The sequence below is a fragment of the Monodon monoceros genome, unplaced genomic scaffold (genome assembly GCF_005190385.1).
Source record: "Monodon monoceros isolate NGI ecotype Baffin Bay Population unplaced genomic scaffold, NGI_Narwhal_1 Super_Scaffold_3, whole genome shotgun sequence".
In the NCBI taxonomy this organism is placed as follows: Eukaryota; Metazoa; Chordata; class Mammalia; order Artiodactyla; family Monodontidae; genus Monodon; species Monodon monoceros.
In genome coordinates this window covers 25,056,752-25,078,908 of record NW_021703780.1, presented here as the reverse complement: position 1 = coordinate 25,078,908, position 22,157 = coordinate 25,056,752, and the positions used below count along the sequence as shown (strand labels likewise).

At 46.0% G+C, this 22,157-nt stretch overlaps 1 protein-coding gene across 2 annotated transcripts in view; it reads right to left on the bottom strand.

Annotated features, from left to right (window-relative positions):
* ICK (intestinal cell kinase) overlaps positions 1–22,157 on the bottom strand; it is a 52,825-nt gene that overhangs the window by 8,028 nt on the left and 22,640 nt on the right. The window contains exons 4-12 of one of the 2 annotated variants that reach the window (XM_029243382.1): positions 18,706–18,827; positions 17,633–17,712; positions 11,137–11,269; positions 9,474–9,645; positions 6,812–6,979; positions 4,267–4,578; positions 2,714–2,904; positions 2,452–2,600; positions 273–401 (exon numbers count right to left, since the gene is read on the bottom strand). In XM_029243382.1, the coding sequence (XP_029099215.1) occupies positions 273–401; positions 2,452–2,600; positions 2,714–2,904; positions 4,267–4,578; positions 6,812–6,979; positions 9,474–9,645; positions 11,137–11,269; positions 17,633–17,712; positions 18,706–18,827 (1,456 nt within the window). Of the gene's footprint in view, positions 1–272; positions 402–2,451; positions 2,601–2,713; positions 2,905–4,266; positions 4,579–6,811; positions 6,980–9,473; positions 9,646–11,136; positions 11,270–12,166; positions 12,338–17,632; positions 17,713–18,705; positions 18,828–22,157 lie in introns of those variants that run through there. The other variant, XM_029243383.1, reaches the window with a different exon arrangement.

The following is a 22,157-nucleotide window of genomic DNA, read 5'->3' as shown; positions in this document are numbered from 1 at the left end:
GGGCACGAACCCGTGTCCCCTGCATTGGCAGGCGGACTCTCAACCACTGCGCCACCAGGGAAGGCCCCCCTGCTGCAACTCTTGACGGCGGAGCCCGAGGGAACTGGCGGAGTCCCCAAGGCCTGCTGCCAGGTGAGAAAGGGCAGCACGGGCCTGGAAAAGAGACCCAGGGTTTTCACGCCAGAGAGGCCCTCGTGGTTCCACAGCTTGTCACCCTGCCACATCCAGAGAATCTGCTTCTTATCATTTAGGGGTTAATCATCATTGCTCACCTGAATTTATTTTGCTGATCACTGATACCATCCCTGAAGATTTTCCAGACAAAGCAGAACTAGACCATGGATTAGATGGAATAAAATCCTTTCCTGGACTCGGGAGTATGCCGTTTCTTATATTTATTCCTAATAGGGAAGAAATGTTTTTCAAATGCAAAATTTATATTTTATCTTGCATCACATGTCAGAGATGAAACGAATGCAGAATCCAATCTGTCCAAGACTTCCCGTGTTTCAACAATCAAAGCAAAAACTGACCATGATGATGTCATCAGATAGGTGGCAGAGGAAAGATGCCATCTCCGGGGTGAGTGTGCTGTCTCACTGGTGGGTGGCCTGACAGACCTCAACTTCTACCAACAGATCTGTCCACGTCTGATGTCTTGACCACCTGGTGCAGTCCTGGGCTTCTGGGTCCCTTGGCCTTCGCAGACCACTGCCTTTCTGTCAGCCGCCCAAGTTCTTCATTTGTCCCTCCACACCCCCAAGCCCAGCTCTGCAGCCCTCTGCTCTCCTCTTTCCGAATTCTGAGATTCCATCCTCTCAACCTGACATGGACTATTGGAGGTGACTCTGGTCTGTACCAATGACCCTCACTGACTCCCTCACGCCCAAGGCTGCCTTGACCTCAAATGCAAGACAAACCACTCTCCCCCCCGGACCACCCACTTCCCACTCCTATCAGGCCTTGAAGGTAGCTTTCAGAACAGAAAAACTCAATTCATCCTTTACCCTTCTTCATCCCCTAGAGCCAGAAAGAAATAACTCTCTCTGCCTGTGCTCACTGCAGCTGGAGTCTTTGCCCCCCACATACCCTGTCATCTGGGAAGTGGCAGGCCAATCTCCTAAGGCCACAGTGCCAAGCCTGATGAGGTCTGGCAGGATTTAGGAGGCCTGTTCCCAGTCAAGAGTGGGGAACCAGTGCATCAGCAGGGCCTCCATTCCCCGCCCTAGGTCTCCACCCTGGGTCTGAGCACCACTGTCCCCACCTGGACAACAGCGACAGCTTGTGGGCCCCTCACCCATGCAGCACACAGATGTCAAAAAAACCATGTCAGTCCACCAGCTACGACCCTTCAAGAGCTTCCAGTGGCTCATGAAATAAAATCCAAATTTCTTATAAGACACCCAAAGATGCCTCACGCGTCTTAACACCTCATCCTCTCTGACGGGGCTCGGGCCATATGCTGGCCTCTCACAAGCCAAGCCCTTTCCTGCCTGCAGGCCTCTGTACTGGCTGTTCCCTCTGCTCAGCATGTCTCTGTGCACGTGGAGTTCTTTCCCAATCGCTGGGGCCCAGGTCAGAGTCACTTGCTCAGAGAGGCCTTCCCTGACCACTCTTTCTAAAGTACTGCCTCTGCCCCCATTTCATCACCCTTAACGCCAGTTGTCACCATCTGTGGCTATGGTGTGTCCATTTATTTAGGGACTGTCTCCCACCACTAGAAAATACGAGGGTGAGGATACTGTCTACAGGCTGCTGGCTAACGTCACTGCATAGCCTGTGATGTGAATGGAGGCCCTAGAGGTGGGCAGCCTAGTGGCCCCTCTTGGCTATTGTGTCCAGATTCTCAGTGCCCAGCACAGGACGCTGTGCAATACGGATTTACTGATGGAATGAATTTGTGAACGAACGGTTGGCTAACACTGTACGCCTAGAATACGGAGAATGCGAAGAGAGGTCTGGGTCCCCTCCAACTACAATGGTTCACTTAACCCCTGTGGTACAGCCACATGGGTTGACTAAGCTCCCATCTGCTTTCCTGAGAAAACACACAGGGCTGGTAGTTTCTGGAGAGACCTTGGGCAAGCTGCCTGGTTCTTCCTGGTTACTACTTCCCTGGGGACTGGACCCGGTTTCCTCTACCAAATTTCTTATCTTAGGCAACCACAGAAGATAAGAATGTGAAGCCTGGGAATTCCCTGATGGTCCAGTGGTTAGGACTCCGCACTTCCACTGGTCAGGGAACTAAGATCCCGCATGCCATGTGGCCAAAAGAAAAAAGAAGGAAAGAATGTGAAGCCTGGGCTTCAGCTAGTATTTCTATGGTGGTCCCACCAGTTCGGAAGAGAAGCCCCAAGCACTTGCAATCCAAAACAGGATCTTTGTGAACACGTGATTCCAGGGACACGATTTCTTATCCGCGATCAGAGCAGAGGCAGGAATGTTTATTACCAGGCAGGTACCGGGAGTGCTTCAGGTAGTGCTGCTTGGCCGCCGACCTCAAGGTGGGCGTGTCGCACCGGGGATAGGATGTCTGGGTTGGGGCACTATTTCCGGTGCCCACGGGCTCTGAGGGCTTCAGGTCCAGAACACTCTCAAATCTGAGTGGGGAGAAGATGGTTTCGGTCAGCACGAGCTGGGCGGCTCATCGGACGTAAAGATGACCTCACAGACCCCAGGTGCAGTCCGTGCACAGACAGGAGCCCACACTTGCCTGCACAGAGTCTCATCGCTCTGTCTCTTCTTGTTTTTCAGGTCAATCCTGGTGAACGATGGGCTGAAATCCGAGTCATCTAAGTCAGCCCAGCCATCAGAATCCTTTGCTAACCTGGAAACGAGACCCCACCTTCTCCTACTCTTTGGCTTGATCTCACCATTTTTGTGCTCCAGGCCAGTGAGAATTCTCTGTGTATACAAGGAGAGGGGGGAAAAAAGCAATACTTGGCATTAACGGAGCTCACCCACGAGTAATGCCCATTCTGAACTTTCTCGGTTATGTAAAGGAGGGTTCTGGGGCGTTTCCTTCCCCAATATGCACTGTTTATTGGAAAGGACAACGGTGGAAAACACAGTCCTGGACCTGTGTCATTCATCCTGCACAGATTACATCAGTTTTCATTCAATGGGGACGCTAAGCTGTGTAAGATAAGGATTTAAAAAAAGAAATTTAAGGTACTTCTCACGTATGAGGAAAGTGGCTGGATGCTCAAACAGGGCTCATCTCTGAAAGAGTTAGTGTGATTGACACTGTCCTAAATAGAATGTAAGAGAATATAGCTAAAGTGTCAGTCACCTGCTCTTTTATAGAAAATGATGCAATTAATGCCTTCTTTGCCTTCTCAGTAGACCTGGATCCTATTTAACTGCAGAATTAGCTACAGTAAGACATTTCCAAACACCCACTGCTTCTGCAGGGGTAAAGTGGACAGTCTGGAGACACCATCCCTGAAACCTCATGCTGCCCTAGTCGGGAACCAGCACTCACTGAGTGAATGCTAGTCGACAGATAAAGTATTCTTTTTGCATAAAGGTGTTAGAAGATCAGACTCTCAGACAGCACTATAAGGCTAATGGAAACCAGACTCCCGTGTCAGATTATTATCTTATTGACTAACACTCACTGCTTCCTTTGGAACAGCAAGAGGAAAGGAAAGAGCTGGGCTCCATCAACAGCCTGGCATTACCAGTATCGACTGATGGCACCGACAGGAATAATGATCTACAAATATTAGTGGGGCACTTGATGATTTTCAAAACACCTTCACAAGCAGCAGGACCTTTGAGCCCCGTGAACAGCCCTGTCTGGTGGGCAAGACAGGCATTAGGATCCTCCTTTTCCAGATTAGGACACTGAGTCCACAGGGATCGAAAATAACGATGACTAGCGCTCTCTCATTATCCACCCCTGTTTCACAGATGAGGGAGCGAGGAGCACAGAGGCCAGGTACCCTGCACAGGGTCACAAAGCTATGAAACAGCAGAGCCGAGATGTGAGACCCTAGTGATCTGGGGCCGCGTCCAGCCTTCGGCCACCACCCCACGGCCAGGCCCCCAGGCGTGGCACTGTGATTCACAGGCAGAGCCAGAACTTGAACTTAGACCTTTAACCCCAAAGCCAAGGCTCTTTTCACAAGTCCATGATATTGCAAAGACAGATCTATGATAATTAGACCTTATCTGCTGAAAAAGAAAATATTTCACTCAGTAAGTAGGGTCAGAGGAGGGACGGGCCAGACACAGGGCTCTCGAGTGAATCTTCCTGCTTACTGCCTGGGGATGCTTGGCGTGGAGGGATGGCAAGAGCAAAGGGCTTGGCTTGTCCTCTGGGAGGTGATCCGTCCTGGAAGCCTCGGCTTTGTAGGGGTACGTGAGATGCTGAGGGGGCTGGCTGGCTTGATGCTGTCTCAAAGAAATGCGCGTGTGTGGCTTGGTTGGGGGCTGGGCAGGGGGGACCGGCTTTATGTGAGGCGGTGGGGCTGCCTTTTCCAGACCGCCCTTCTGTGGTCTTCCTGAATCTTGAAGGCTCTGTGTGGTGCTGCCCAGGGGGTGCCCAACCTGGAAGTAAGGATATCGCAGCGCCTGGAACGACACATAAGGCTGTTTTAGGAGAAGAATCTGGCCGGGAAGGTTGACACCATTCAGGGTTGCTGGCTAGATGTCACGAAACCGGTTTACTACAGTTGCTTAGCCCAAACCAATTGTAAAACAGCATCCTGAATCTGTAACACCCTTTGTGAATTTCCTTATCTAAAATACTGTAAAATGTACGGACTGGTTGCCACACTCAAATTACTTGGGTAAAGCACCCAGGTTCACTGCTATGCCCTTTGCTACTTCTGCCAGTATCCTGGCTTTGTAACTTATTTGCTGTGTGTCTTAAATATAATATTTCACCGTTCTAAGCCCATTTCTTCAGTCCATAGAAAGAAAAAAAATAAAATGGAGAGAGCCAAGCATAATGATCCAGGAGGACTCTGAAAAATCAAATATAAAATAAGCAGGTACAGATAAACAACAAGGATTTACTGTATAGCACAGGGAACTATCTCCAATATCTTGTAATAATCTGTCATGGAAAAGAAATGTATATAAAACTATCACTTTGCTGTACACCTGAAATTAACACAATATTGTAAATCAACTATACTTCAACTAAAAAAAAAAAAAAAATAAGCAGGTGCATCTGCTTTAACACCAGAAACGCCAAGAGTGTAATGCATGCTACAGTTAAACCTTGCCCATCAAGATAATCACGCTCTCTGGATCGCCGAGGGATAAATCTTAAAGTGCTGGGTTTGCAATTCTTTCTGAAATACCTCTAGTCTTTTTGAGTGGAAGTCATTGAATACAACATAACCTTTCTCGATGAATCTGGGACATAGCTATAAACACCTGTAATGATAATAAGTGTAGATACAGAGGCAAATAACATGGATACTCCCATAGTGGTCCTGGACCCTGATATCTAACTCGGAAAGTCTCTGTAGTTCCAGGTATTTTTGCAACTCTCAACTGACTTGGGGGTATTTTTAGCTTTTCTGATACTATTCTTAAAAGTACACATTCCTTTCTTGGTTCCTGGGTTCCTTACAGAATCTTTTTCTTTTCATCTCTAAAAAACTTTTCATCGTAAAAAACTGGGTTCATCAGAAAGCTTCCTTCCTGCCCTGAAACCATTTGTTTCTCCAACCTTCTTGAGCCATCTGGGGTCTTGGCTGTTTCTTCTTTGAGCCACTGGACAGCTGCTTTTCTCCCATTCCTTAATCCCCCCAGCCGTTAGCTCTCAGCTCTCACAAATTCTAACGTCATGTCGGCCCTGTCTTCAAGTGCCTCTGTCACTGTCGCTCAGCCAAATCACTGACTCTGATTAGAACTGGTCACCTTCTTGATTCTCTGAGCAGTGGGATTATCAATGAGACAAGCTGAGAAGGGGCCGGGTACAACTACCACAAAAAGAAGCTGGCAGGAGGCCTGGCGGGGTTTGAAGCCCATGGCGCTACATGTCTCTTTTGGGTGCACTTTATAATCTAAGTCAAAGTGGCCTCGGGGGAGGGCGGATTGGGAAAACGGGAGGTATGGAATTGGGAAAACAGTAGATGTGTCATCCACGGACAGAACTGCCATTGATAGCACACTACCTGTACTAGTTACTGGTGGAGTTATTAAGGCAAATCACTTAAGCTTTCTTTTCTTTTTTTTTTTTTTTTGCAAATCACTTATACTTCCTGAGATTCAGTTTTCTCATTTATAGAATGAAAACAGTAACACCTACCTCATGGAGACTTCACAGCGTTAAAATCACATAAAAACATACTAAAGCATGTGCAAACTATAAAGGGCTATAAAATGCTAATTACATTTATTATCCTAGCGCTCTCTCTCTGTCATCTGTAAAATGAGTGATTTGGATCTTACAAGATATTTTCACTTTGAAACTGCCTTTCAACAACCAGTACTGCCTTATAAACAAACTGCTACATCATCTGAACTCATAGAGAATATATTTGAAAACATCTGCCAAAGACAGGTGGATATATGTTTATTTTCATTTTCACGTATACGGTGATATATGATGTGAATTGTATGGCAATTTTCAAAGCAACTATATTGTTTACACCTTAACTACTTTAGACACAGACAGTTTTAAACTATTTTAAGTTCTTATACCTTATATAGTTCACCATTAGTGGTATTCAATAACTAGTTTTCACACATAATGCCTAATAAAATACTTCCCATGAGATTTATAGGAATTATTCACAGTTAGACATGAACTTCGAGAGAAACGCATCCGAAGAAAATGGAAGGAAACCTGACTAGCTGTTGGCCGTTTCTTGGGATCCCACTGCAGCATGTCTCTCAGGAGATGAACTGCTTCGCTGCTGGCATTTGGAATCAGGGTCTTCAAGTTATTGGGCACACAGTGGGGCCAGCGGAAGTTCATAGCACTCGACAGTTGGTAGCCTTCAGGCCAGTCAGTCTGAAAGAAGGAAGAGGTAGAAAATCTTGCTCAGCCAATCGCTGTGATCGGACTTTATAATCTGGCATGTATGACGTGTCACTGCCACGTCCATACTAACTATGGCGGTGGCGGCACTGTGGGGACTGAAATGCAGGAGGATGCTAACAGAGAGACACAAAGAACAGGAAGACTGGGGAACAGTGGGAAAGACACTGGATTTGCCACCAACTTTTTCTTTTTGGCTGAATCGCGTGGCTTGCAGGATCTTAGTTCCCTGACCAGGGATTGAACTTGGGCCACGGCAGTGAAAGCGCCAAGTCCTAACAACTGGACCGCCAGGGAACTCCCCATTCCAACTTATTTTATAACTTTAACACAAGACAGTTCACCTCTTGAGATCTGGGGGTTGAACCAAATTAGTATTTTCCCAATTGCGTTCCATGAGACATAGGTTTTAGAAACTGCTAATGAGATTTTTTTTGGGGAAAAAAGAAAACAAAACACCTTGTTCTTGGTCAAATAAACTTGTGAAAGCCTCATATTACTATATCCCCATCTTGGTGAGTCAAAGTACAAATGCTTAGAAACCCAGCAGACAGGAGAGCTATTAGTCTCAAGTCCTCCACTTTTTCATGCATCAGACCTACGGGGCACTCAGCGCGGGAGCGAACGACGGAAGATGCTGAGCAATCAGTCTTTAAGATCCCTGTTAGCTCCAACAAACTCCTGTTTTATAAGACACATTCTGATGTAATTGCTTTTTATTTTTTTAAAGTGAAGTGGCAGAATATATAGCTTGTATCATTCATTCACTTAGAATAGTTACCGAGGGCCTCCTATATACTTAATGTTGTTGGGTATCCAAAAAATAATCCAATATAAATCCTGTCCTTAAAGATATTATGGTCCGAAAGAGAAAATAAGACATTTATTTTAAAAGCACAGTAACACAAAATAAAAAGTAACAAAGGTCACAAGAGAAGTAGAGATACAGTCATCCAGAGGAGGGACAGATTCCAGCAGGAGAGTCTGGAAATCTTGAAGAGGTAGCACTAATGATTCCTTCAGATAACTTTTCTTTCTTTTTTTGGCGGTACGCGGGCCTCTCACTGTTGTGGCCTCTCCCGTTGCGGAGCACAGGCTCAGTGGCCATGGCTCACGGGCCCAGCCGCTCCATGGCACTTGGGATCTTCCCGGACTGGGGCATGAACCCGTGTCCCCTGCATCGGCAGGCAGACTCTCAACCATTGCGCCACCAGGGAAGCCCCCTTCAGATAATTAAAAACATTTTTTTGAGGGTCTGGTTTGTACCAGCAATGGTGCTAGAATGTGCAAAATAAATGCAAAAAGAAACACGAGACAAATCCCTTCCCTGAGTGAGCTTATGGTCCAGGAAACAGATTATGTACACATGATATATTAATAACACAGAACACAGCTGAACATGAAGAGATTAGAGGAATAGGGAGGAGAAAGATTACGAGGGTCTTGGAAGAAGAGTGGGATTGGGGCACATGAGACATGCACTTGGCAGAAGCGGGAGATTCTAGAGCACAGAGCCAGGAGGGGTGCAAGTGGCGGATAAGGGATTAGAGTTAGGGGGCTGGGCAGTAGATATTTTTAGGAGGGGAGGACAGTACCAGAGCTGTTCTTTAGGGGAATAAGTCTGGCCACAGACTGGAAGAAACGCTGGAGGGAAAAGACTTGAAGGCAGAAAGACTGGGGAGGTGCCCCCCTCCCCAGACACAGGCAGGGCTTCAGTCTGAGATACTGGCTGAAGATAGCAGGATCTATGGGCCAACTGCTTGGATAAAGGGAAAGGGGAGCAAGGGAGAGAGGAAGAAGGTAAAACTGAAACTCAGCCTCAAGGCTAGGCTCTGGGATGTGATGGGACCACAGGCAGAAGTGGGGAATGAGCGAAGGAGGCTGTTTGGGGGCGAAACAAAAAGCAGTCTGGGGCTCCCCTCGTGGCGCAGTGGTTGAGAGTCCGCCTGCCCATGCAGGGGACGCGGGTTCGTGCCCCGGTCCGGGAGGATCCCGCATGCCGCGGAGCGGCTGGGCCCATGAGCCATGGCCGCTGAGCCTGCGCGTCTGGAGCCTGTGCTCCGCAACGGGAGAGGCCACAACAGTGAGAGGCCCGCATAAGCAGTCTGGGTCAGACGTGCTGAGTTGGAGGTAAGGGTGAGGGTGTCAGGGAAACTTCCCAGAGAAAGATGTAAATTTGTGACCAGAGTTATAAAGGAAAGGGGGAGGGCTACAGATCACATTAGGAGACGTCTGCACGGATAAGAGCTGTAGCCACGAGAACGCAGAAGCTCTGCAAGGGAGCGGAGAGGACGCGGGCAGAAAAGCAGAGGAAGCCAGCACGTCTTCCACTGCAGGGTAGGAGAAGGGCATGGAGGACTACCCAGGGCGAGGAAGATCCAGAACGAGCCGGTGCTGCCCAGGGCGGGGGGCAGGGAACACAGGAAGCTGCAGCTTTGTCCCACAGGCCTTTGTCCCACCTCATTACCTTTTTGGGTGTCCCCAGCACTTGGCAGATTTTGAAGATTGTGTCGATCTCACTGGCCCCGGGGAAGAGTGGCCGGAGGGTGTACACCTCTGCCATGATGCAGCCCACGGCCCAGATGTCGATGGGGGAGCTGTAGTTTGTGGACCGCAGGAGCACCTCCGGGGCCCGGTACCTGCAAGACCAAGGAGAAGCTAGTTCCACACCTGCCGGTCAGAAGCAAACTAAATACACAATCAGCTCCTCAGAGCGTTTCTGTATTTCTGTTTTCTGTCTAGTTCGGGGCGGTGCATGGACTCATCAAGCAACAGCTGTAGCTGCAGTGTAAAGCTGGACTCCTCGCTTCACAGGGTTTTCTATGGAGCATTTCTTGACAGGCCTCTGCTCTAGAGCATTTTCGAGAAATGCAGACAGTGAGAGAGAAGAGGAAAAGAGCGAGTGAGAGAGGAGGGAGAAGGAGCGAGAGAGAATATAGAGCTAGTGGTCTGTAGGCTCTTCTTGGTCATGGCCAACTGCTTAAATAACATTCTTAGGGCCTGAAAGTTTTACTAACACCAACTGGCTGATTTTCAGACAGGTCTTTGGAGAATCTTTTACACAACTCTTTTAGAAAAAGGTCTTCTGGAAGCTCTATATACAGAATATTATTTAGATTATGGAAAAGCACAAGGGACTTCCTTATTAAAAAAATTTTTTATTGAAGTATAGTTGATTTACAGTGTGTGTTAGTGTCTGTTGTACAGCAAAGTGATTCAGATACATATATTCTTTTTCTGATTCCTTTCCATTATAGTTTATTACAAGATATTGAATATAGTTCCCTGTTCCCTGTTGGACTTCCTTCTAAAATTGTTTACAACACAAGCTTTTTTTAAAAAAATAAATTTATTTATTTTTATTTTATTTATTTTTGGTTGCGTTGGGTCTCTGTTACCACGCATGGGTTTTCTCTAGTTGCGGCGAGCAGGGGCTACTTTTTGTTGTGGTGCGTGGGCTTCTCACTGCGGTGGCTTCTCTTGTTGCGGAGCACGGGCTCTAGGCGTGCGGGCTTCAGTAGTTGTGGCTCAGGGCTCTAGAGCACAGGCTCAGTAATTGTGGCGCATGGGCTTAGTTGCTCCACGGCATGTGGGATCATTCCCGGGTCAGGGCTCAAACCCGTGTCCCCTGCACTGGCAGGCAGATTCTTAACCACTGTGCCACCAGGGAAGCCCCTATAATACAAGCTTTTAGGCTTGTATAATGCCAACATTCCTACACATATGTGTTTCAAATGGTGTTCTTAGTGGAAAATTAGTATTTGTGACAACATTATCCTCAGTATAATCACATGGTCTTTAAATGGTCTTTAAAAATAAGAAATGCAGCGCTTCCCTGGTGGCACAGTGGTTGAGAGTCCGCCTGCCGATGCAGGGGACGCGGGTTCGTGCCCCAGTCTGGGAAGATCCCACATGCCGCGGAGCGGCTAGGCCCGTGAGCCATGGCCACCGAGCCTGCGTGGACGGAGCCTGTGCTCCGCAACGGGAGAGGCCACAGCAATGAGAGGCCCGCGTACCGCAAAAAAATAAATAAATAAATAAAAAGGAATGCAAACATTAATATTATCCTCAGTATAATGGTATATTTTTAAAGAAGTGCAATTAAATCCTTTGAGGAAGATGGTACTCACCATCTGGTAGATACATAGTCTGTGTATGGAGGTCTTGATCGGATTTCTCGGGCCAATCCAAAGTCTGCAATTTTCACGAGTTCGGGTCCCATGCAGAGGAGGTTCTCTGGCTTTAAGTCCCGATGGAAGAAGCCTGCGGAGGTGGTGGAGAAGGAATTCAGAGGCAAGATCGTGTCTGCATTACTCTTTGTAGCTGTATTGCTCTTTTCATGACAGTGATAGTCTGGTATGACCCTGAAGGCTCTGTACATTCATCCCAATGGTAATGCAGAGCCCTTTGGACCATTCATTTCCCCTTGACAAATACAAAAATGTCGAATCATTCAAAAGTTGATCTTCATAATTTTTTGCCAAGAGAGCAAACTTCTTTTAAAATATCAAAACTCCATTATGGGCTGAGATAACTTGGCAAAAAGAAATTGTCACTCAAAGAAAAAAATATCATGCCTACCCTGCCCCAGTCAGCCAGAAAGAATTTGAGATTAAAACCATTTCAAAAGACAAGTCTTATGGCTACTGAGAGTTTACATCACAGCAAAAACACAGTCACATTTTTTGTTTAAGAAACAAGGGATTTATGAATATGACCTACTCGTATCTGAGATTCTGGTGTGTGTTGCAACAAATGTTTAAATGTCAAATACTGATTACTTTGCCCAGTAAAGAAGCACAGGGGTATATCTGTAATTCACATTGTGAAAGGCAGAGATAACTCGTGGAATGGGAAGCCTGTCTTAGCTACCGCAGGGCTTTGGGGGTACATGTAGGAGAGACTCAAACACCCACTGATCACATGCCTCTGAAGACCCCAAACCTTCCTCCTGCAGAGAGTACCACTGACAGACATCATTCTGCCTGAGTCTAAGTCTCAATGGGTCATCAAATCCGGAAATACAACTGTGTCAGTGCTGCTGATGGGGTTATTGGTTACCTGCCACCATTACCAATGTTGTGAAGTTGGATTCTAAGGAGCGCATTTACGGGAGGAAGGAAGAGCTATCACTGAAGACGTCGGCTATTCCTCACCCACCTCTGTGCCGATGTGCTCCAGTCTGCATCTCTAACGTGCCTGCTAAATCCTCTCCAGACCTGTGTCTCTGATGGGACAGAAGCTGATGTCACTGTCGCCCTTGCATTGACCTGTCCCAAACCACTCTTCTCCTCTCCCAAATTATCTCTCCTTCTTGAACGTTTGATATGACATCCGGGTAGCTTGTAGTTATGCTGGATCCATCTGTCCCCAGACAGTAATGGAGCTGTGTCACATTTTCCATCAAAATACCTCCTATCTGTCCTTTCTGCCCTTTCTCTGACTTAAAAATGCAAGCAGTTATGAGAATGGGATCTTTTGCCAGTGCATCCAGCAAGGCTCCTGTGGCCCCTAAAACATATGACCTGCGAGACCGATGGTCTCTCTTCCTAAACACTCAGAGCATCAAAAGCATGAAAAAAAGAGACGGCAGACATCATTTTCTTACCGAACAGATGGGAAAAGTGAGTCATGGGGGTAGCGGGGGATGAATTAGTCACAATCCTACCAAGAGGTGTGTCAGAGCTCTTGCCCTATCCGGCTCTGTTCTGTCCCTGTCGATCCAGACAGCCAAATCTTGATTTGCGGTGCTGGGCCTCTCAAGTCCACATTCACCCTGTCTCTCCTCTTAGACTCCCTTTTTCTCCTCTAGTTGGGCTACACTGTTGTTTCCAAACTTAAGTGGCATTTCTCTGATAATGAAATGTCCTCCACCCCCAGGCCTCACTGCAACTCCCCCTGCCACCATCTATATAACACCCACTCAACAAACCTGCATCTTCTCCCTGTTCAGTTCATCCTATCACATCAACTATACTCAGATACGAGCATCATTCTTGGACTCCAGACCTTGGACCTTGCTTCCACCCAGGTCACGCTCCAGTACACACTGACCACCTCCTCCCATCGGTCAAGATTTATCCTTTCCCTGCTAACTCATCTTTAATCCTACTTCCACAGAGAACACGAGCACTAATGAAATGAGGAGAGAGAAGATTCTGGTTCCCCATTTATCCCTCTAAGCAGCTTTCCTTTCTATGGATCATACTTCAGGCCCAAAATAAACTATCAGAGGGAAAATGGCTAGGAAAAAAAGTTGAACTGCAAACAGACTCCTTAAAAGTGACTGATGAAAACTGTATTTGTCAGCTGACATATGTCACCTGTTATACTGTATTCGAGGATAAGCCTTTATAACTAGGAAGCATTTGTGAATATGTCTGTAGAATATCTGGCCCTCTGTTCTTTTCATTACTGAATAATAGCAATAATTATTATCAGCCTTATACCCATGAGTTCTATTCCTTGGTAATTTAAGGTATAAGACCCTCTTGTCATGTACCTTTACTTTTCATCTCTATTTTAACAAAGCATCACGATTTTATCACTATGAGAGGAAACACTGCATAGTGGTTAAGTGTGTAGACCGATCAGGTTGCCTGATTTCAAATCTGGCTGGAAAATCACTTAACCTCTCTGTGCTTCACTTTCCTCCTCGTAAAATGGGGAAATAACAGCATCTACCTCATGGGGTTGTTTTGCAGGATTCAGCGTGTTAATATTTGTAGAGCTTTCAGTGCAGCGCTTGGCACATCTGCACCTTGCAAGAGCTTGTCACTGTTAGTAGTACGAATCCTCTCATTTTATCTTGCCCACAACCTGGCAAGGGGGACAGGCAGACACGGCTCCATTTGTTGCAGATAAGAATTAAGGCTCGCGAGGCCGGTGACTGCCCCCCCCCGGGGCCCCCCCGCCTGTGAGGAGGTGGCACTAAGTTCTGATCTGACTCCTGGCTGGGCACATGTTCTGCTGATATGTGCACTCAGGCTTGTAACAATGAGCCCACGTCACCCTCTGAGCTTCTGATTCACAGTGGAAACCCTTATTGCTGGGCTATTCAGAGATCAGGCAACAGCAAAGTGCTGTTAACACAGAATCTTCCTGTTCGAAACTGTTTGGCTTTCAGAACACAGGAACAGACCTCCAATTTAATTTCAGGGTACCCCATGCCAGTCGAATAACAGAGGGATTTTCTCTTTCATCCTGGCAGAAAATGCGTTGTGCTTCCTTTTTTTTATTAACAACCCTTGGGCAAGAAAAACGTCAAGCCACAAAGAAGGCTTTCTCCCCTCCACATTCTGTTCATGAGGAATCTGATAGGAATATATGGAAATAACCAGAGAACACTTAAACGTTATGAATTTCTGTAGCACACCTTCCTGCTAGGGAAGTTGTAATTTCACAGATATTACTGAATTTAAACCCACAGTGCTTTTATCAAGAAGGCCAGGAGGACAGCAACACATAGAAAGGCCAAGGGCTGACTCAAGGTCACGCACAGCAAGACAGTGGTGAAACATGGTAGCAGAGAACCACCTCTTGGGGCCAAACATTGTCCTTTAAGCTACCTAAGGCATTCTGGATTTCCTGCATGGATATTTGTAAGGGCAGGGCAAGGATGAAACACGGTTTGCATTAATTATTTAATTCCTGCAAAGTATATCTGCTTTGGCATTGCTCGATCAGCACCAAGTGGAGCTGAGTTTTCATTCCCTGTGGGGGGGAGTAGTCACTGACATGAACCATGGCCATGGCAACCACCTGCAGCTCTGTTCTCTGCTCCCAAAGGAGTCCACTCCCAGGGACAGAATGCACCTTCTCACAGTGAGAACCAGACAACAGGGAAGAGCCTGAAACTCACAAGACAAATCTGCAAAGTGCTTTTGATTATTTCTTTTCCGTGACTGGAGGAAAAGAACAACATAAAGCTCCAAAGTTAAGTCAACACCGTATGAAAACCATTCTAAAGTTTTCAAAAATCATTTATCAATGAAAATGAGATAGAACCTGCAAAATGAATATCCATCCCACCTCCAACTACTATCACCACTTTCTTCACTTCTTGTTCTCTGTTCTCTGTGAGGAGAGACAGGTTTTTCTAGAGAAGTGTAGCAAACGGGCACAGATACGGGAGCTAATCTCCGCTCTACCGCTTTAATGCAGTGGGGCGTTTGGCAGGTCTTTAAACCTCTCTGAACCTCAGTTTCCTCTCCTTTGAAAGGAATAGATACCATCTGTCCTCTCTACCTGAGAAACTGGCAAGGAAACAAATAAGGTAACGGATGAAATGATATTAAGCTCAGACTAGGACTGGCACTTAGCTGGGGGAGAGTGTCCACAAGAATCTTAGGGAGAAGCATGGTGCTGGGGTTAGAAAAGCAAAGGAGGTCTGACCGTCCTAAACTGAGCTTTCCCTTCCACCATTTCTGAGCACAATCGGAGTACGTAAGGTGTGCAAGGAAGGCTGACAGTGCAGAGTTTCAAAGAGGTGTTTTGACACAATAATTTAGGGATGCTAAATTACTGAATACGAATATGTACTGTGTGTGTGTGCATTCATGTGCATTTGCGGGTATTGGGGGAGAGTGTATGTGTAAGTGCACATGTGCATGTGTACACGCAGATGTGTGCGTGTGTATGCACAAGTATGGGTGCGTGTGTGTGTGTGCGCATCTGCGTTGATTTGATGGGATTTGGTAGAGACCTGGATAAAAGGATACAAGTTCTTTCTGGCAACAACTATCTGAGTCTCACAAAAAGCAACAAAAAGGAAAGGAAGAGAAAGCCAACACATATCAACTTTCTTATAGATCCACCATGCCGTTCCCAGTACTGAGCAAAGAGCCCCAGTAACTGAGACACTATGACGGGTCCCTACGTGAAAACTTCTGGTTGACCTTTCTCTTTGGAGAATCCCTTTGATTTCTCACCATTTCTTTTTCCTGGGCTCTCAAATCTAGTAAGTGCCCCTTCTCCTCCTACGTGTCCCTAAAGACACCATACCAGAAGTTTTCAGCATTTTGCAAACTCATACCATCCCTTGGGAAATTCTTGTGGCAAAAGTGCTCCTTCTACCCGTGTCAGTGGAATCAGAGATACCTTTTACTGAAAACTTTTTACTAGAATTGGTTCACGGGCTTGCATATCACTCTCGAATTATTCAGCACATGCCCGCAGCTTCCAAGAACTTGTACAGACAGCCTCTGTTGGGCCTCTAAATGTGATGGCTGCTTAGGGGTCACAGAGCAGGCTGGGAAGGGTCCCAGACGTACCATGCAGCACAATGTCTTTTCCCCTCACTGCCAATTTGCGTCAAATCTGAACTGACTGTATCATCAAAGGGCTTCCGCCCAGTTTCCTTATTGGGTAATGAAACTCATTTGTTGGTGCAATATTTGCAATGGCAATGATACCCTTAGACTGGGAGGGAACAGATTTCTGTCTGTGCAAGATCAGCTTGCCATCTGTCTGTATGTCAAAGCAACCTCAAATGGCCTTCTGAGGGACTCCTGGCTCCCCTGGTAGACACGTCCATCCCGAGGCTCTGCGTTCATGAGAACATATCGACCCAACCCAAGCTGGGTCTGTGGCCAGTTAGTAACCCAAACTAGTAATGCCTCAGGACTTGCTGGAAATATAACCTCAAATGCATTGCTACTCAATACTGTTCAAAAGTTCAGCTAAGAACAATAGTGATGGAGGATTTCCTGAAGGGTATATGACCATCCATACCTCTGGATGCCTTAAATCTCTCCCTGGACTCACCAGACCATCCCCAGAGTGAATCATACTGGGCCCCAGTAGGACCATTTTCTCTGATCAGGTGATGTAATTGGCCTATATTGAGGAAGATGACCTGAAACTGTCCCATGTAACTTGTCACTGTGTTTACCATAAAGTCATGTTACATAAGAATCCATGACAGAAACCTCTCTGGTATCAGTACCAAGAAGAGTTCTGCTTCTCTTGGGCAACTGAACTGTTTTTACCTTGGAGGAACCATGTAGGTTGTAACTGGTCGTGTTTCACATTCTGCATTGTCTGACAGCAAACTCAGGCTCACATCTGTAGCCTGCTTCTTCTACTTAAGTAAAACTTGCTGACATGCATTTTGTCAATTAACCTCACCCCGGCTATGTCCGTGCCTTGTTTTGCCTTTTTCTTTGCTTATTTTAAGTGTATTTTATTTTCCTGGATTGCATAGATCTTGTTAGACCACTTTGCACCCTTCTGAACAAGCTGAAATTGAAATACATTAAAAAAATGAAAAGCCACAGCAAAGCAGTGTTAGTTAGCAGGTTAAACATCATATGTGAAGCTTCTATGGATTCTAATCGTAGGTTCCTGATTCACACACCAGTTAACGGTCAGGAATAACCTTAGATCTGTAACTAACAAGCTTAATGTTAAAGCCTAACGAATAAGAACACACAGACATGATAAATAATGAGGGAAATTCAGAAATCAAGCTACAGAAGATAACGTATTCCAAAATCCATTGTCAGCCTCTCAACTCTTCAATTTTTTCTGAGAGTCAATTACAAAAGACACTGATGCTTCCTACATCTTCTACCTGATGACAGCATTTCACTGCTATTCCAAAGCACAATACTCCAAATCACCTACCGTGTTTGTGAATAAATGCAAGTCCTTGCAATATCTGATACATGATATTTCTTATAGCAGATTCAGGAAACAACTTATTTCTGTATAGGGCAGAGGAAAAAAAGTTATAAGTCTAGATTTATGAAATTTGTTAATGAGAACAAAGCCCCTGTTTTCATGTTCTTTTGGTTACACAGTAAGAATTTAAGAAAACACTTGCTGACATGCTAATTGGACTAGATCCTCTGATAATAAAGGTCAAAGAAAAACAACTGCTTATCCATGTAAGAGAGCATACCTTATAAGCACCAAATCAGTCATGTTACAAAAAAGAAACGATCAAACATTTAATAACAAACAAACAAATTCCCTCCAATGTATCATATAAAAGTCTCCTCTCTCCATAATATAATTAAAGCTTAAAGTTTTTTGATGGGGAAAATCTGAGGTCTTTCAGATGAAGGGCTTATGAGATGCGGTGGATAGTGACATTTTCCCTGGCTGGGAAAACCACACAGCTTCTCTGCTGTTATTGACAATGGAAATGATATTTGTTCACTGAAATCACTCAGAAGGATGCTCAGAATGGCATTCAACTGCCACCAGGAAAATGTGCCCAAGAGGTTCTACATGGTTTACTTGTCAAGTCCAAAATGACCATCAGAGGTAAGTTTCTTTAATTAGTTTCTTTGTCTTCCCAGCATGCGAGCCCTGTGCACTGTAGTAAGAAAGGCACTGAAAGGAACCTGGAAGTTCCGATGGATGGCTCAGAATGAATGAAGCTGCTACACCCCTCACTTGTGGTCACTCTGCCCATACAGTCCTGTTGGGAAGGAGAGCTGCAGAGTATCTGTTAAATCTCTGAGCCTGTTAGGGTGAATAACCCATTAAGACATTCAAGACGGCTGCACTGAAAGCAGCTTCTCTGCCGTTATCACAGGGCCTCCAAAGCAGGAATGCAGATGGGGCCCCTCATCTCATGGGCAGCTTTAAACAGCCAAGGCCAAGCAGCATGACCACAATAAACAAAAGCAGAAAGAAAATACATCCACTTTGCAACATTTATTTCTAAGATCATGATGACCACACTGTACCTTTCTTTAATGAGTTGGTAAAGATTTTCCTTCATGTACTCAAAGATAAAATAAAGATGATCATTTTCCCTGATAACTTCTTTTAATTTTACTACATTGGCATGGTTGAGCTTCTTTAAAGACTGAAAGGCAAAGAAGAAAAACAAAAAATTAGAGCAAGTCTGTTGTTGAAAAAAGTAATTCCACATATACTTAGGGAGAAACACCTAATTCCAGAACCACAGAGTGCCACAATTCATTTGTTATTGACAATGTGTTAATAAATGGTATTTCTCTGAAGTTGGTATTAACTTTATGTAGAAAAACTATGTCAATTAACTGACTAGGAGGTAAGAACTTGACCATAACTGGAACTCCTGGCTGCCCCCAGGACCAGGCAGTGGGCCAGGGCTATTTTAGGTGCACTCCCTCCAGGTGATGGAATTCACGCCATGAAAGTGGCCAGAGGGGAATCCACTGAGGCTTTGATTGATCTGATACTGAAGAGGCAGCTGCTGGGAGCTGAGATCACCAGGCAGCAATCTGCAGACACTCTGAACAGGAAACTGCTCAGACAGAGGCTGGCAGCCTGATTCTCCCAACTTTCTTCTGACGCGTGTGTGTCCATGGGACGTATAGCGCTCCTTACAAGGTGAGTGTTAAAGGAGGAGAAGAAGGAGGGGAGAAGGAGGAGAAATCTCATTGGAAAGATCCTGAGGTGAGATGGGAGAGACACCTCTGCTTCCAAGAACAGCAAAGGTAAAAAAGTCAGGCGGGGGATGAGGAACAGAGGGTGGCTCAGAAAATGGTAAGTGACCCTCTGATTATTCCCCATGCGCATGTGTGGTTTTCCTCCTCCTGGAACATACACGTGAGCGCAGCCGTGCGCAAGCTATTTTCTGTTCGCATCACTAGCTCTGTCCACGGTGAACAAATACACTTTCATATTGGTGAGCAGTAATCCAGTTCATGTGTGACAGCCGGACACCCAACTGTGGGTTTTGCTCACCAGGTGATCAGAATTTGATAGACTGTCTCCTTCAAGAATGCCTCAAGGGGTCACCGTGGCAGGGGGTTGAGCCCTTTCATTCAAAAAGCCTCTTCCTCATAGAGACGTGAGTCCGATAACAATAAATTGTAAAGCCCTCTTTATCTCTGAATTTCCTTCAAAGGAACATTCCTTCCATAAAACAAACAGAATGTCTGAAGATGAAAGTGTTAACATGAGTGTCCAAATCTGGAAGGACACTCAGTAACGACGCACCCAAGGGATCAGAGCTGGGGAATGTGCAATGTGACCGAGTTACTTCAAGCAGCTGGGAAGAGGGAGGAAATATGGCCAGTGAATGAGAACAAAATAAGACTCTTCTGGAACCTCTTCCCTGAAAGACAAGCTTTTGCCAAGCGCCTCTCTGGCAGGAAATACTCAGCTGTTTTGGCCAAATGGCCAAATCCTTCCAGAATGACCCAACAGGCTGATTACTTTTTCTAGCTGGGTTGGATTTCTGGTTCTCCATGAGTAGCAAGCATTGCCTAACTTGTAAGCATTCACCAGACTCTCATGGACTGCAGGCGTCTTTCCTGCTTGTTTGCTTAAAATGCACCACCAGCAATGGCTGACGTGTCCAGTGGATGAGCAGCAGAATGAACAGGGCAGATTCATTCAGAGGAAAATGAAGTCGTTTTCAAAGCTTTGCAAGAAGAGAATTCTAGGCAAGGAGTAGGATACCGTCTGCCGCAAGTGTGTTTTGAGCATGAATTACTGGCCCAAGTCTAACAGTGGCTCCAGCTCTCGTTTCTCAGTGAGGCTCAGGGGCAAGTTAAAGTCTATATCAGTTTAATAGAAAAAGAATTAATTTAAAACATGAATTAATTTTGCGGAGAACTTCATGTGATTCATTTTCAAGAGGTATATTTCCAGAAAGAAGGCATCTTGTGTTGGCTTGGGAAAGGCTTCCAAAAAGATGTAGAGGCAGGACAGTCGTATCAGGCAGAGAGGGAGCATATCAGGGGGATGCTTCAAGGAGGAGTAATCTGCAAGCTCTGAGTGGTCGGTGAGAGTCTCATACACGAGACTTGAAGGAAGAATCAGGCTTGGACAAACTCGGTGGGAGGGCAAGGGCACGTCAGGAGGGAGCCCCTCAGAGATTGGGTGTGGGAGCAAGTGGCCACCCAGTGTCGGAGGGATGAGAACGGCCTGGATGCCAGGTGGATGCCCACTGAAGTCTTCTGACAGACCCTGAGCTTGAGACCAAGCTTTGCTGCCTAGAGCTGTGTTTCCCTCCAGCAAATTACGGAATCTCTGGGCCTCAGCTGTGCCCATCGGGAAATTCAAGATACTAAGACTTTCCTCATCAGGTGGTTGTGGGGATGAAATAAGACAGAGCACGTAAGGTGCTGCCTGGCTCATAACAGCTGCTCAGTAAATGGTAGATGGTGTGTGAGTGAACAGCTGAGTGCTAGGGAGGTGAGAGGTGTGGAGAGTGGGGAGCACAGGCCACTGCAATGAGCTACGGTTTCTGAGTGCAGGGGTAGATGATAATTAACACAAGAGGGAGAAAATATAAGCACTGAGGGAGGCAGACGTTCTAGAAAATTCAGATGCTGGTGTCCACTAAGCAGTTGGATATATGGGACTGAAGCAGGGGTCAGCAAACTCTTCTGTCAAGGGACAGAGAGTAAATATTTTGGGCTTTCTAGGTCATATGGTCCCTGCTACAACTACTTAACTTTGTCAGTGTAGTGTGAAATCAGCCACAGATAATATATAAACAAATGGACATGGCTGCGTTCCAACATTTTTTTTTCTTTTCTTTTTTTTTTTACAAAAACAGGCAGTGGGCTATTTACTGACCCCTGGTCTAAATGCATAAGAAAGATAAAAGATGTGATGGGGCTGCTGAAGCAAGGGGAAATGAATAAAATCACCCAAGAGGAGAAGCCAGAGCAAAGGAGAAAATTGCTGAGAAGAGAATGTGAGGAATTATCCATACTTAAAGGGTGAAATCATAGAACCACTGGTGAAAGGCAAGAAGAGGTAGAAGAGGTGGGTCAAAGCAGAGTCACAGAGACCTGGGAAAAGAGAGGAGGAAGTGGTCCACAGACAAGAAAATGTCTGAGAAAATGATCCTGGACTTTTTTTTTTAATCTTTTGGCCACGCCGCACAGCATGTGGGATCTTATTTCTCCGACTAGGGATCGAACCCGCGCCCCCTGTGTTGGCAGCGCAGAGTCTTAACCACTGGACCGCCAGGGAAGTCCCAATGATCCTGGACTTGACAGCGGGTGGCTTTTAGGAGAGCAACTTCCGTAGAGTTGCAGAGGTGAATGCCTGATTCAGTTAAGTGGAAAGTCAGTGGTGGGGGGAAGTGACAGCGGAGGGGGTGCTCTGGAAGGTAAGGTCAGGAAGGGGAAGGGGTGGGAGCTCCAGGGGAGGGAGGGCTGAGCCTGGTTAGACAGAACGGTGGGCACAT